Raw genomic sequence first — 14,539 nt, forward strand, 5'->3', positions numbered from 1 at the left:
AAGGCTGGGACCCCTCAGAACACCTCTCACTGCCACCACTAGCGGTTCGCTAGACACTTCCACTCTGCTGTCGAGTCCTCAGCGCGCACTCCGCGTTTTTGTATTTGGGTCAGCTTTGCGCTTAGGCCAAATACGGGAACGCCACGCACCCACACACACACACACTTGCAATCTTACACTGTCGTGAAGCAAAGACCCACTAACAGTCGTTCCGAACGATACTGTTAGCCACTCTGCTGTCGCTACTCGCACTGGCGTTGTTCGTACGTTGGGTCAGCTGCTCGCTTAGGCCAACATATGACAAACGCCCCCACACACAATGCAATTACAATTTCATACGGTAGTGTTGCTCAAGCGTACAATTAGGCATGAACTTATACACGGTTACACTTCAGTCTCTTCTAGGCTATGAGTGTTAGTTTAGTACGGCAGAAGTCAAGCTTATTAAATAATAATTTAATATTCCAGAAAAACATAGAACAGTGCAGAACTTAATATATACAAAAAGATTACAAAAAACAAAGTAAAAATAGTTACAAGATAAAAGTTACAAAGATAACACACACGGATATTTGCGTAAAAATAAACGGGGGAAAAAAGAACGTTACCAGCTTAGGTTAGAACGTTGTTTGACGGGAGGACGCCGTTTCGACCAGGAGTCACGATCCTCCCTAGCTATTCGCTACCTCCGAGAGAAGATACCGGTGGCTGTCCTGGGCCAGCTTAAATAGTCCGAAGTGTCCCCTGGGGCATTTAATGTCCAGCCCACAGGAACTAATGCAGTTTCCCCGTTTGTGACATCACCGAACGCTTGTCATAATCTTTCTTGTGATATGCAAACTTCAAAGGGGGTTCCTGTTTTAGCTTCTTGAAGTTTGGCAGGATACAATCTCACCCATTGAACTCTGCAGACATCAAAAAGCTTCCTCCACATTATTTCCTTGGTTAAAGTGTATTTTAGCACATCCATGAAAAGATTGAATTTTGGTTACAGGTAGCAGTTTGCCTGTAATCCTGTTTACACTTACAGATTTCAAAGCAATTCCACTTCCGTTTTTAAAGTCTGTAGAAATTTCCAACCCCTTCCATGTAAATTTCCAACCTTCAGGTGTCCGCTTCCCATCCCCAACACTCTGGCAAGCTTGCTTTGTATGATGGGACAATGGCTGATTCCAGTTCAAAAGCCATGCCGACCAGCCTATTCTTCCTCAATTGCCCGCTAATTAGCAGTACACACAGTTTCCCCGGCTGGACAATGAGGGCAGAGGTAATGTACATTTACATGCAGACTTACATTATCCTTCAGATTACTCTGGCCAGGTGACCAATTACTACCAAGCACAATACACATCTGAGGTTTTACCCAGTAGACAGAAAAAAGACAAAAATATGTTCTGTTATTATCCTTAACATTATCAGCACCCCAATATATCACCACACCCACCTGCAACCTCTGTTTGTAAGTCCCACCCACTACCTAAAGTATCCAAATGTGTGTTGTGATTTACTACACCATTGGGGCTCCCGTTTTCTCTGTGTTTTTTTCTCCCAGGGTGTCCCTCTTTGATTGCCCTACACAGTTGCTACTCGCTGGAGCAGTTATTAATCATTTATCATGCACTTTGATTACCTTTGGGAACACATGTCACACATTAACGGGGATCCTCATAAACACAACGGTATATATATATATATATATATATATATATATATATATATATATATATATATATGCCCCTGGTCTTAAAGTGAAGTATTTAGGGACAAATAAATATGATTCGGTGGTTGGGTAGTGGCTAAAGGTTAGGTTTTAACACCATGTGAAGACTTTTTGCCAGCCTAAATTAGTTTATAAATCCTGTCTGTGTAATTGTTCGCCCTGATTTACTGAATTAATGTAAGCTTATGTTATTTTATAATGCCCATATGGAACTTATGAAATTGTAATTTAACACAAGGACCTTATTATTTTTGTTGTTTTAATAAAGGTGTGAAATGCTGGACATTTGTTATGTAACCAGACCACACGTCAGACTGTAAAAGTGCTCAGGACCGTCTGGATTTATATTAGAAAAAAAAAATATTCTGTTGCATGCAGATGACTAAAATCTGCATTGATGGGGGAGCACCTAAAGGACGCTGTTCTACTGCCTGACCAAAAGAAGTCTAGGTCTTTGGTGACTATGGGGGTCCATTCCTCCCCCCTCCTCTATGCAAAATAGCACAGGGAGCACGACATTTTTTACCTGTTCCATGCTGCAACTGATCTCCTCTTTCTCCTGGCAGCCACATGTTCTAGGCTGCCATCCTTTGGCTCCCGATGCATGTCATGTGATTGGTTGGGAGGGGGCGGATGGCAGCATAGAACGAGAGACTGGCAAGGGGTAGGTAAAAGGGGTAGGGAAGATTGCAGAATAACATGCCACTATGCACGATGGTGGTGGTGGGGGGGGGGGGGGGGAGGGAGGACTGGCCACTACGAATGGAGGGGGCAATTTTGCTTTGGGGTCATATGGCTGTTGTTACATCCCTATACACTACAAGGCCAATAAGGCTGACCCTTACCAGAAGAGTGGAGCCAGAATGTAAGTACTTTTAAGCTTTTACTAGCTATTGCAGCTCTGTGATCCATAGGAGACAAGCAGGGATAACCAGCTGCAATGCAACCGGAAGAGGGCATCTAACAAAGGTGCTGGAATAATTTCAGACAGTAATTGGCAGCCCTTTTTTCAGGTAGCATTCCCATGCACTGATTTACCATAATGATTGCCTACCCTGCCTCAAGGAGGAACTTTAGCAAAAAAAATAAATCAATATATTGCAAAGTTAGAAGATAAAAAATAGAAGAGAGATTAACTAATGATTGATATTCACCATGTAATTTGTTCATGTTGTTTGATCCACAGTGAGCCTGCATGTCATCATCTTTACTACTGGCAGACATGCAAAAAACTAGACAGCACCAGCTACCATTATTTATAATCACACCCACTAACATTGCAATAGGCTAAAAGGTTGTTTTTTTTTATAGATATACATATGCACAGAGGGATATATAGGTTGTTTGACAGTTGTAAACATCTGTTATTTCCCACAATGCAACAAGGGTTACAGACTGGAAACTACTGTGAGAGAGAGTTCACCACAATATCAGCCATACAGAGCCCCCCGATGATCTATTTGAGAAAAGGTAAAGATTTCTCATGTAAAAGGGGGTATCAGCTACTGATTGGGATAAAGTTCAATTCTTGGTCGGAGTTTCTCTTTAAGTGTCTAGCTGTATCCTACTGTCTACAGCTAATGTGGTTCAGCTGACATTTACCTAAATGACAGTTACATTCCAAATCTGCCATGTAAGATTACACTTGGCTGCAGTTTACTGCTGAGCCTGGTCTAAGGCAGAATGTATAGTTACAAAATCAAAAAAGGTATTATGAAAAAAAAATGATATTTAGAACAAACGATGAGCTGTCAATATATGGTGTTGTTGTTAGGCATTCCTTAAATGTCCTTTAGAGATTCTCAAATAGCATGTATCAATAATGGAACCCACAAAACATCGAGCTATTTTTTGTGTACTTTTGCTATTCAGATTTCCCAAGCTGAGCATCAACCTAAACCCTACAAGAGGCATCTCTGCAGATTATTAAATTAGTAAATGGAGTGCAAGGGTTGATTTCCAGCACCACAGGTAATAACAGCCTTGTCAGTGTGTCTACCAGCTGGAAAATTGAGAAAAGAAGTGCAGAAGTGGGAGCATCAGCCACTAGGCACGAGTGTGTTATTAATTGGCTATTATAATAAACTCCCCTAAGATCTTCAGCTTCAGACCTTTCGAAATGCTGCTTGAGATTTTGTTAACCAGATGAACATATAAATATGGTTCAAAAGGTGTAAAAGCAAGCTAGAGATACAAAGCACCAATCAGAGATGCGAGGTACCGAAAACATTAAAGAAAAAAACACAACACTCATGTTTTATTACAGCACAAGAAATATAATGTTTCAAAGGGAATTAACCACTTAACGACCGCCTAACGCCGATAGGCGTCGGCAGGTCATTAGTGGTTTAGCATGGCCGTTCCATGCCAGTTCACGGAGGGTGACTCCGTGAACAGCCTGCGAGCCGCCGATCGCGGCTCGCACGTTAAATGTAAACATGCGGGGAAGAAATCCCTGCTGTTTACATCATACGGCGATCCCCGGCCTCTGATTGGCTGGGGATCGCCAGCATATGATAGGCTGAAGCCTGTCAGTTGCGGCGCAGGACGGATGTCCGTCCTGCGCCGCCCAGGGAAAGGAGGCGAGGGAGGGAAAGCCAGGGAGGGCGGAAAACGCTGCGGAGGGAGGCTTTGAGGAGCCCCCCCCCCGCTAGGCACATGTGAGCGGCGGCGATCAGACCCCCCCAAGCAGGACATCCCCCTAGAGGGGAAAAAAGGGGGGAAGTCTGATCACCCTGCGTGCCTGCTGATCTGTGCTGTGGGCTGGAGAGCCCACGCAGCACAGATCAGACATAAACAGCCCGGTCCTTAAGTGGATCGCAACCTGAACATTCCTCTTACTACAGGGTTCAATAAGCTGTTAAACTTCCCCTGTTCATGAAGAAATGAATTTTTTATTCCTACTTTTTTTTTTCATTTTTGCATTGTTCATACATGGACTTCTCAAAATCCTAAACAAATAGTTACAAGGCATATTTTCCATTTTACAAAAATAAATATGTACAGTGCGTGTGTGTGAAACAAAATGTATTCATATGTACAGACATATTTGTTATATTGTACTGTATCAAATAATTAGGGAAATATTCATTAATGAAAAACATTGTTCATTTTGGTGATATTTTTTCTAAGTGCTTCATAAATCTATTTTCTGCATGTACTTGATTTTACCATTTTGCTTCTACAAGATCAGGTAACTGACTCACTCATTCAGCTCTAGATATGGAAGCACATAATAAACAAACATCCCTTCAACTCACACGATCTGACAGGATTGTTTCAACCTGTTAATCATTAACACAGTAGAGTGATCACAACCATTTTTTTCTATCTTTTTGAGACAACAGATAACCCAATTTACTGGGGCTACGTCACATCCAGATTCATTATCTCTGCCCCTGTGTGACTTTTTGTCAAAATAAAAGCACCTGGAATGCTAGGCACCAACCTGTTGATGAACAACTACCTTTCATGTGAGAGGAGATATAAGCCAACAAAAGGGTGTGTTTATTGATAGTCTTTAAAATAGCCCGTGATGTCAAATCTTCTAGTGTGGCATTTGCTAGACTTAGAAGCAAATATTCCATGAAGCCCACAAAGGACCAAGCAGAGCATCATACATGTGGACTTTTAGGTAGCGATCTTCTTTTTACTCATGCATGATTTCAGCTTATTCCTCTTCCGCTCTTACACTGGGAGGGATTGGTTAATTCTTTTTGGAATGAAAGAGTGAGTTTTTACTTTTCTGTTGCTTATACGCTAAGGATTTTGGACAACTGCTACGTCATATAATGCCCGTTGAACAGTTTTCTGAGACGCAAGCAGGAGATTGCCCCTTCCAAAATGGAAACATACACAAAAAAATGAATACCAGGATCCAGGATTGCTATGGAACTACTGTGGAGAAAGAGCTGATGTCATTCTCACAAAATAGTCTCTGTATGGAAAAGAATGAAGGGATAATGTTGATACAAGATGAGGAAGAAAGCCCAACTGGCTTAGGAATAAAAACAGGTAGGTAATAAATGTGCTCAAACTAGGCAACTATGTTAAAATAATGTTGCACAATGAAATAATTTGATGTTTTCTTTTGACTACTATATCTTCTATAATATAGTAACTACTCTACCAGCTCACATATGACAAATCAGTCCATATTTATTTAAGTCATCATTGACTAAGTGCAGAGATTTTATTTTATTTTATTTTTTTGCAATTTAGAAAATACTTGTAAGTGGTAAAAAGCAATTCTGATGGCCAGAAGCTCCTTTTTATTGTTTCAGATCCAACACTTAAATGCTTCACTTGTTTCGAACAATACTAATTGCATTGCTTACAAAAATGTCACTGTGTATGATCTGTAATGCCATATATTTTAAAAGGTGAAGAAATATGATATGCATAGACATGAGATACAGCCAAGTGTCTGTTGTTTCCTAATGCTAATGCAGACATGCACAATTGAATCCTATCATTTAAAAACGAACATGTATTTAGGACATAAGCAAAGATATAGAACAGATGTACTGTATACATATTTAGAGACATTTGTAAAATGTATTTGATTGGATTTAAATAATGTATTATAGGAAAATACATGCTCTTCAAGAGTTGTAAACTGTAGTTGCAGGAAACCATAACAAAAAATGTATAAATCTGCGTAGACAAAAAAAAGGTAGTTTTTGTACCTCTCTGGTGTCTAAAAATCATAAGTGGTATTCACAATGCTCAATAAATCAGTTCCCACTGTTTCATAAGATATGCAATTCATGCAATCAATTCATTTTTTTAAAGAATTGCTTTTTTTTTTACCTTTGCTTTTTAAATAATATTACTCTTTTTCCTTAGAAGAAAAACAAATCAAACTATATACAGAATATAGCGTTTTGCAACAAAATAATGTAACTTTTTTTGATGTTTGCTGTCTGCACTCAGAGATACACTTGTCGAATGACACATGTTCATCAGATGATGAGGACTTGGATATCATCTACAGGAAGAGCCAAGCTATATGCAGTAAGGCAACACAGAAAAAAACGATCACACAGATTATTAAAGATAAAAAGAAACAGACGCAGCTTACTTTACAGTGGTGAGTATAAGAAATGTATACTTCTTACAAGACATTAAAACCATGATATTTAATGATTGCTGTAAGACCGTAGACTTACATTGTCATGATACTTATTAAAGCGGACCTGAACTCAGAACTTCATCTCATCTCTAAAAGATCAGCAACATCATAATAACCTTTACGCCAGAAACCCACTAGGATTGATTTCTAATCGCTAGTGATTTGAAAAAGCTCTTGCTAATGCAATGCTATGGGGGATTTTTATAAAATCACATCACTCAAGTGGGATCACACCCATAGCATTACATTAGCAAGGGTTTTCAAATCGCAAAGCACTCAGAAAATCGCTCCTAGTGGGTTTCTGGCCTGTTACAGCTGATACAAATCCTGCAATAAATCTGAAGTTTGTCTACTTGCTGCTTTCATGGAAGCAGACATATTGTTAACAACCTGTATTTACATTTACAAATGAACTCTCTGCTGTGGCAATTAGATGACACAGCTAAGGAATCAAATTACAACTTTTGCTTAGTCACAGATAAGGGGGCATTAGACAGGCTAAACTCTCTAAGGCCTTGTTCACATTGCGTTCTGTTTGTGTGTCTGTCCGCGTTGTTTTTTTTTTTTGTTTTTTTTTGAGGCGTCTTTTTTTCTGATTCCCGGCACTTGGGTGGGCGATTCGTTTTTGTGCTTAGCGGTTTTCTAAGCTTTTTTTTTCTGAGCGTTTTTGTAATTTACTCACTGACGCAAGTCAGGAAGTGAACTCTTTGACCTGGAAAATAATAAATACAATTTATTTTCAAAAACGCGAACGCAGTTGCCTTAATGTGCGTTTTTGTATGTGTTCGCTGATTTTCTTATACCTACCATTGAGGCGGAATTGCCCTGAAAATGGAACACGCACCGCTTTCCTAGCCGCACTGCGCACGACCTGCGCTGATATGAACCTTCTCATAGACATTCATTGGCCACATCGTCAGGGGTGTTTTGAAAAACCGCAGACGGACGAAAAAACCCCAAAAAAGCCTGCAGTGTGAACAAGCCCTTTGTACATACAGGGTGCATATTTATATGTTTGCCTTCTGTCCTGTGCAAGCGTTCAGGTCCACTTTAAAAAACGGTTGATGATGATGACTTTGAAGAAACTGTGAGTCTGATATATCAGGTGAAAGAGGAATCTGAAACAAAAAAGTGGAACATTTACTTATAGCAATCAGTCAGGTTTCAGCTGGTAAACTTCAGTAAACTACAATAAAAAGTGCATAAATTACCGCACCTTACTAAAACATGTATTTACGTTTGATTCATTATTCTAATAGCAATATGTGTCAGCAACATGTATATGTGTTTGCTGAGTATTCTTGCTTAGCTACCACAGCACAGAAAGCTTTCCCAAAGAGCTGATAAAGTTGAGCTCTGTGGAAAGCAGGAAAAAATGGTAACATCCTGTCTGTCATAAGCAGTGAGTGTGAGTGCTGTGCAAGGAGGAGGAACCTAGCCTCTTCTCCCAATGCTCCTTGTCCATTGCTAGTAAGCCTGAAGCTCTTCAGATACTCCTAGCCTGGTGGGGTGCATGTAATAAGGGTTGTGGGTTGATGGGGCTATTTTATCACCCCAAATTGGAGTGGTTAGATAATCACCCCAGCTCCTAACTGATGTGCCGGGGATCTCCTGAGACCCCTTACATGTTCACAAAAATAAGATAATGTTGAGGTTCTTTTCCTGGACTAATCTTGAACCATGGCTTGACTGCAGCCTTGCTCCTGTTCAGTTAATAGCAATCTTGCCAGCTTGCTTAGTCTCTGGAAAGAGGTCTATTTTCTCCCAAGTGTTTCTGCTCAGCTAGTTTCCTGCCATTGGCCTTGCCTCTTGCAGAAAATAACTTTTAAAGTCTCCTAGCTTTTACATATAAAAAACCTGTGAGGTTTTTTACTCCGAATTTTGTAAACCTTGGGAAAATGTGTTAGGAGTTTCAGAAGCAAAGCAGTAAATATGAGTGTGATTAGTGGCCCAGAAATGTGGGTGCCGCCATAGGCTCCTATAATAAACAGCTGAAATAGCTGCAGTGGAGTTCCCCTACTATGTACTATGTAGCGGAACTCTGCAGGGGTGGTCCCAAAGCACATTCCCCTCTGGGAGCAGCAGTGCCCTGAAGTTTAGATACACTATAGCCTATCTCCGGGCTGGGCTAGCTGCGAGGGTTCATTACCGTGTGTCTGCATGGGGTGTTTTTTGAGTAGTTTTACTATCACTCGGCTGGGAGAAGAAGTGCACCTTTTGCTTTTTAAACATTGTGCTGGTTCCAGGGGTGAGGGATAGTTTTGAAGCAGTGCGGCACCAGAGTTTGTCTCCAAACAGTCAGGAATTGCCATGTAAAACTGTGCTTGCAGAGTCTCCTTCTACTTCAACCTGCTCCTATGTCTCAGGGCCAGGCATCGCTGTTTACTGGTAGGGAATATGAAGCCATCAAAACCCTTACATATGATATAAAACATTAAAGGACCACTATCGCGAAAACAGAAAGCAGTTAAAATCTGACAGAACCGGCAGGTTTTGGGCCATTCCATCTCCTCATAGGGGATTCTCAGGGTTTTCTTTGTTTGTAACAGCATTTCCTGACAGCAGTTGCAAAGTCTAACTGACAAAATAGTGTGCAAGTGAGTAGGGATATTACTATTTTGGCAGTTAACCTGCTGTTCAGGAAATGCTGTTGAAAACAAAGAAAACCCGGAGGATCCCCCATGAGGAGATGGACTGGCCCAAAACCTGTTGATTCTGTCAGATTTTAACTGCCTACTTTTTTCGCAATAGTGATCCTTTAAGAAACACCACAACAAAAAAAGTTACAGGCATTGAATTGGTTTAATACATCAGGATGGAGTGACTACTTTTATTTGGACCTTTAGTGATAATTCAGAACTAGTTTGCTCTCTGAACTTTCCAAAACTGCCATTAAAGCATGTCTTTTTTTATTCTGTTGGGATTCACTGCGTTCACACTATGCCCTCGACCCTGAGCCAATCCTTAGCATGTTAATCAGCATGCAAGAGGAATCATCGCCGGGAGACTTGGGCGCAGGATACAGCCAGTATGGCTTATCCTGCTCCTGCACAACTTCCCGGCGACGTTAAATACTTTTCCCCCTCCAGGCCGCCACGGATGGTAGGGAATGAAATAATTTGGCTTCCAGCAATTGCTGGAGGCCTAATTATAGTGTTTTATCAGTAAATTTAGCTCCGTAGTCTGACGGCACTGAAGTTACTCCCTGTGCGCTGCTATAGCCGTAATTCCTATTATGCCCCATGGCGGCGCCGGCTGCGCCCAAATCTTCAGCACTGGAATGAAAGTGTTCATGTTAATCAAGACAATATTGACCTGATAATGTCGGTGTCCCAGGGCTTCTAGGTGGAATTATAGGAAATGCAGTCCAAATATACTGTAACTAACTGCTGCAAACTAGTGACAATTATTTTATGAAAAGACCGCTCACTAGGCATGGCTACAATATTTATTTATTTAAGTATTTATATACTACCGACATATTACCCAGCGCTGCACAGAGTAGATTGTCTTGTCACTAACTGTCCCTCAGAGGAGCTCACAATCCAGTCACTACCATAGTTATATGTGTATATATGTATCGTGTAGCGCATGTACCATAGACTAGAGCCAATTAAGGAGGAAGCCAATTAACTTATCTGTATGTTTTTGGGATGTGGGAGGAAACCGGAGTGCCCAAAGGAAACCCACTCAGACACCGTGAGAACATACAAACTCCTTGCAGATGTTGACTTGGCTGGGATTCGAACCGGGGACCCAGTGCTGCAAGGCGAGAGCTCTAACCACTACACCACCTTCCTGCTACAATATAGCACAATATAGCACAATATAACAATATTTTATATCAATATTAACGATATTGTAATCAATATTAACAATTTTGTATATTAAGTTTGTACAATGCAAGCTAACAAATGTATCGCATTTCACTTGATGTGAATATAGCACATTATAAGCTTAACTTTTGTATCATAGGTTGGAAGAAAACTATATTGTATGTGAAGGGGTGTGCTTGCCACGGTGTATACTCTATGCACATTATTTGGATTTCTGCAGAAAAGAAAAACTAGAACCAGCATGTGCAGCAACGTTTGGAAAGGTATTTTGTTTCTGACATCATATTCTTACATTAAGTGTATTTTGGAGAATTAAAGGACAGCTGTAATGAGAAGAATATGGAGGCTTATTTTCTTTTAAAAAATACCAGTTGCCCGGCAGTCCTGCTGGTCTATATGGCTTCAGAAGTGTCTGAAATTCTTAATCCCACCAGAAACAAGCAGGCAGCCAGTCTTCTCTGATTTGACAAAAATGTCATAAACACCACATCTGCTGTATTCTTGGTCAGGGTCTATGGCTAAAAGTATTAGAGGCAGAGGATCAACAGGATAGCCAGGCAACTGGTATTGCTTAAAAGAAAATAAATATGGCAGCATCTATATACCTCTTATTTCAGTTGTCCTTTTAAGGTTACTTTCTTTCTGTGTGGAAGAATACTTTGTTAAATAAGTAATGACTCTTTATTCTTCATAAGAATAGAGTTTGGATTGCTTGCACTTGTGATTTGAAAAGCTCTTGCTAATGTAATGCTATGGGTATGATCCCACTTGAGCGATGTGATTTTATAAAAATCCCCCATAGCATTGCATTAGCAAGAGCTTTTCAAATCACTAGCGCTTAGAAAAGGCTGCCTAGTGGGTTTGAGCCCTTAGAGATGTGGTATGCCACATACACATACGAGATTCTCAGCCGAAAGCTTCTCAACCAAGTTTTTTCTAGCTTGTGTACAAGCCTTTAGTCACACACAAGCAGTTTCTTATCACATTTATTTATTAAAGAGCATATTTGGGGCTGTCAAACCTCCAGCCAATTTATAAATCCCTGAAACATTCTGAAACATCATGCACAAAACCATACAAACCATATTACTGGGAGTGAAATCAAGATAACTTTTACAGTAAAAAGTAATTTTGGAATGATCATCATTTCAATTATCTTGATTTTTCCCATGATGTTATAGTATAAAGATACCCATTCATCTAGTGATGTTGGGCACACTCGACCAAAAGACAGGTCTCTCTCTGATCGAATGTGATCAGAGAGAAACCTGTCAGCTACCCATTCACCACATGCTGATTCTCAATCGATATCAGCATGAAATCTTTCGGGCATTGGCTTTGTGACGCAGCCTAGCCGCATGTCCGCACTGTATTTCCACATTGGCGCCTCAGGTGGCTGCTGGTTTTATAGCACATAGCATGTGTGTGTGATGTCTCACATGCGCCCAACGTACTATGTGCTGGTATTCACGTGGGACCCAAATGCGGAAATGCCCTCAGGAGAAAGAGTGATTGGCAAAATATATGAACGGGCACTGGGGGGGCATAAAACAACAGCGGTTGGGGGTTTCAATCACATTCGTTATTCACAATTATCACACACCATTACTGCCGTGCACCCGATTGACCACGTTGGCCCAAGATCTCCCAGCATGTCCGATCGATACATCTGACCAATTTCTACTTGAAATCCTTAAAATTGTTGATCGGGCATGCTTGTGGTGATACCGATTTATATCTGTTGACAATAATTATCAAATTCAATGGTCGATCGGCCACCAATTCAATAGATGTATGACCACCTTAAGTGAGCACAAGATTTTAGTAGTTTATTATAATAAGCTAAGATATTACTGTAATATTACTGTAATTCACATTATTATTCTCATGTGGATCCCAGAGTTTTTGCAATGATTAGTGGAAAAAGACTTTAAGTGTGTTATGTGTTTTATCTGGTTATTTTTGTTTAATATTGTGTTTGTTTAAATATAACAATGTGATAATGGGAAACCAGGAAGGGGGCAAAGATTTTTTTTTACACCACTATAACATTGATTGCCAGAAATATCCTATATGTGATATAGTGCCTATACAGGGATTATACAGTAATGGACGATGCAGGCAGTGTACACGATGGGAGTGCGGTGCAATGTCATGTGCATGCACAGTATGACGGGAATCCCAGTGATGTACTTCCCGCGCCAAGGTGCATTTCATATGAAGGGTGCGGTGTGATGCAGTGCTTGCTTGCTAATTAGGTGTGCAAAGTTAAAGTCTGCCTAATGTCAATATGTATAGAGATAGTGCAGTATGTTAGCCAACTTTTGCTATCCCGTCAGTGCTGTGAGAACTGTAAAATAAGGCTCTGTGAAGCTGGATATTGAGTACAGTGTTGCCCACCATAACTGATCCCCTGCACAAGGGACACATGGGGCTTGGTAAAGCCCTACTTTGTAATTCTGCAAGTAATAATGGGGTGGTAAGGTTACTTAGTTTGCAGCCTTAAAGGAGTTATCAGGCAAATGTAATGAAAATAAGGGCCACTTACCCGGGGCTTCGTCCAGCCCCAAGCTCCCAGCATGTCCCTCGCTGCAGCTCTCCACGCAGCCGTTCGCCGCCTCTACCTCCCGGTCCGCGGTGATGACGTCAGGCCGAGCTGGAGGTCGGCCTGTACTGTTGTCAATCACCACCACGTGGACCGGAGTGTACTGCGCAGGCGCAGAACTACTGTGCCTGCGCAGCACACCCCGGTCCACGTGACGGCTAAATGGACTTCAGATTCACTTTAAAGAGAACCCAAAGAGAACCCAGGGTGGTTCTTGGGGGAGCAGATGGGACACAGAGGCATGTTCTTTGCCCCATGACATGCCTCTTTGTCCCCACACCGCAACTCTCTGCCCTCGAGATTGGCACCATTATTTGTCGCTATCTTGGAGGTAAACACAGGAGAGAGGAATTCCCTGTTCAAGACGCCCACCAGAGGCGTTCCAACAGGGTTTCCACAGCTGCCTTTGGGTAGTGTTGGGCGAACACCTGGATGTTCGGGTTCGGGAAAGTTCGCCGAACATGGCCGCAATGTTCGGCATGTTCAGGCCGAACCCCGAACTCCCCGAACATCCCGCTTTTGGGGGCCCTATGGGGTCGCAGGCATAAGGGGGGAGCATGCCCCGATCGCGGGGGGGGTCGGAAATTCCCCCCACCCCCTCCGCTAGCGCTCCCCCCTCTGCCCGCTTCCCCATACAAAAGTTTCAGGAAGTACCGGTCCGGTGGTAGTGGGTGGCTGGCAGTGGGCGGCACTGTGAAGTGAGTGACTGAGGAGGAGGAGTCCGGAGAGTGACGCGTTGAGGGAGGCCGGGCAGCGGGCGGTTCCGCAGTAGTACGGTACTACTGCTGAACCGCCCGCTGCCCGGCCTCCCTCAACGCGTCACTCTCCGGACTTCTCCTCCTCAGTCACTCACTTCACAGTGCCGCCCACTGCCAGCCACCCACTACCACCGGACCGGTACTTCCTGAAACTTTTGTATGGGGAAGCAGGCAGAGGGGGGAGCGCTAGCGGAGGGGGTGGGGGGAATTTCCGACCCCCCCCGCGATCGGGGCATGCTCCCCCCTTATGCCTGCGACCCCATAGGGGGGCAGTATTCGGCCGAACAGGGCCCTGTTCGGCCGAACAGGGGCCCTGTTCGGCGGCCAATTAGTAGTTCGGGGCGAACCCGAACTTAAAAGGCCGAACACCATCAGGTGTTCGGCCGAACTCGAACATCACCCGAACAGGGTGATGTTCTGCAGAACCCGAACAGTGGCGAACACTGTTCGCCCAACACTACCTTTGGGCAGCTCTCCCTGTCTGCG

At 42.4% G+C, this 14,539-nt stretch overlaps 1 protein-coding gene across 1 annotated transcript in view; it reads left to right on the forward strand.

Annotated features, from left to right (window-relative positions):
- The first annotated feature begins 5,511 nt into the window (after positions 1-5,511).
- RFX6 (regulatory factor X6) overlaps positions 5,512-14,539 on the forward strand; it is a 132,962-nt gene continuing 123,934 nt past the window's right edge. Inside the window, exons 1-3 of the mRNA XM_068231351.1 lie at positions 5,512-5,734; positions 6,656-6,812; positions 10,830-10,953. Of these exons, the coding sequence (XP_068087452.1) occupies positions 5,512-5,734; positions 6,656-6,812; positions 10,830-10,953 (504 nt within the window). The remainder of the gene's footprint in view (positions 5,735-6,655; positions 6,813-10,829; positions 10,954-14,539) is intronic.

The sequence above is a fragment of the Hyperolius riggenbachi genome, chromosome 4, assembly GCF_040937935.1.
Source record: "Hyperolius riggenbachi isolate aHypRig1 chromosome 4, aHypRig1.pri, whole genome shotgun sequence".
Classification (NCBI taxonomy): domain Eukaryota; kingdom Metazoa; phylum Chordata; class Amphibia; order Anura; family Hyperoliidae; genus Hyperolius; species Hyperolius riggenbachi.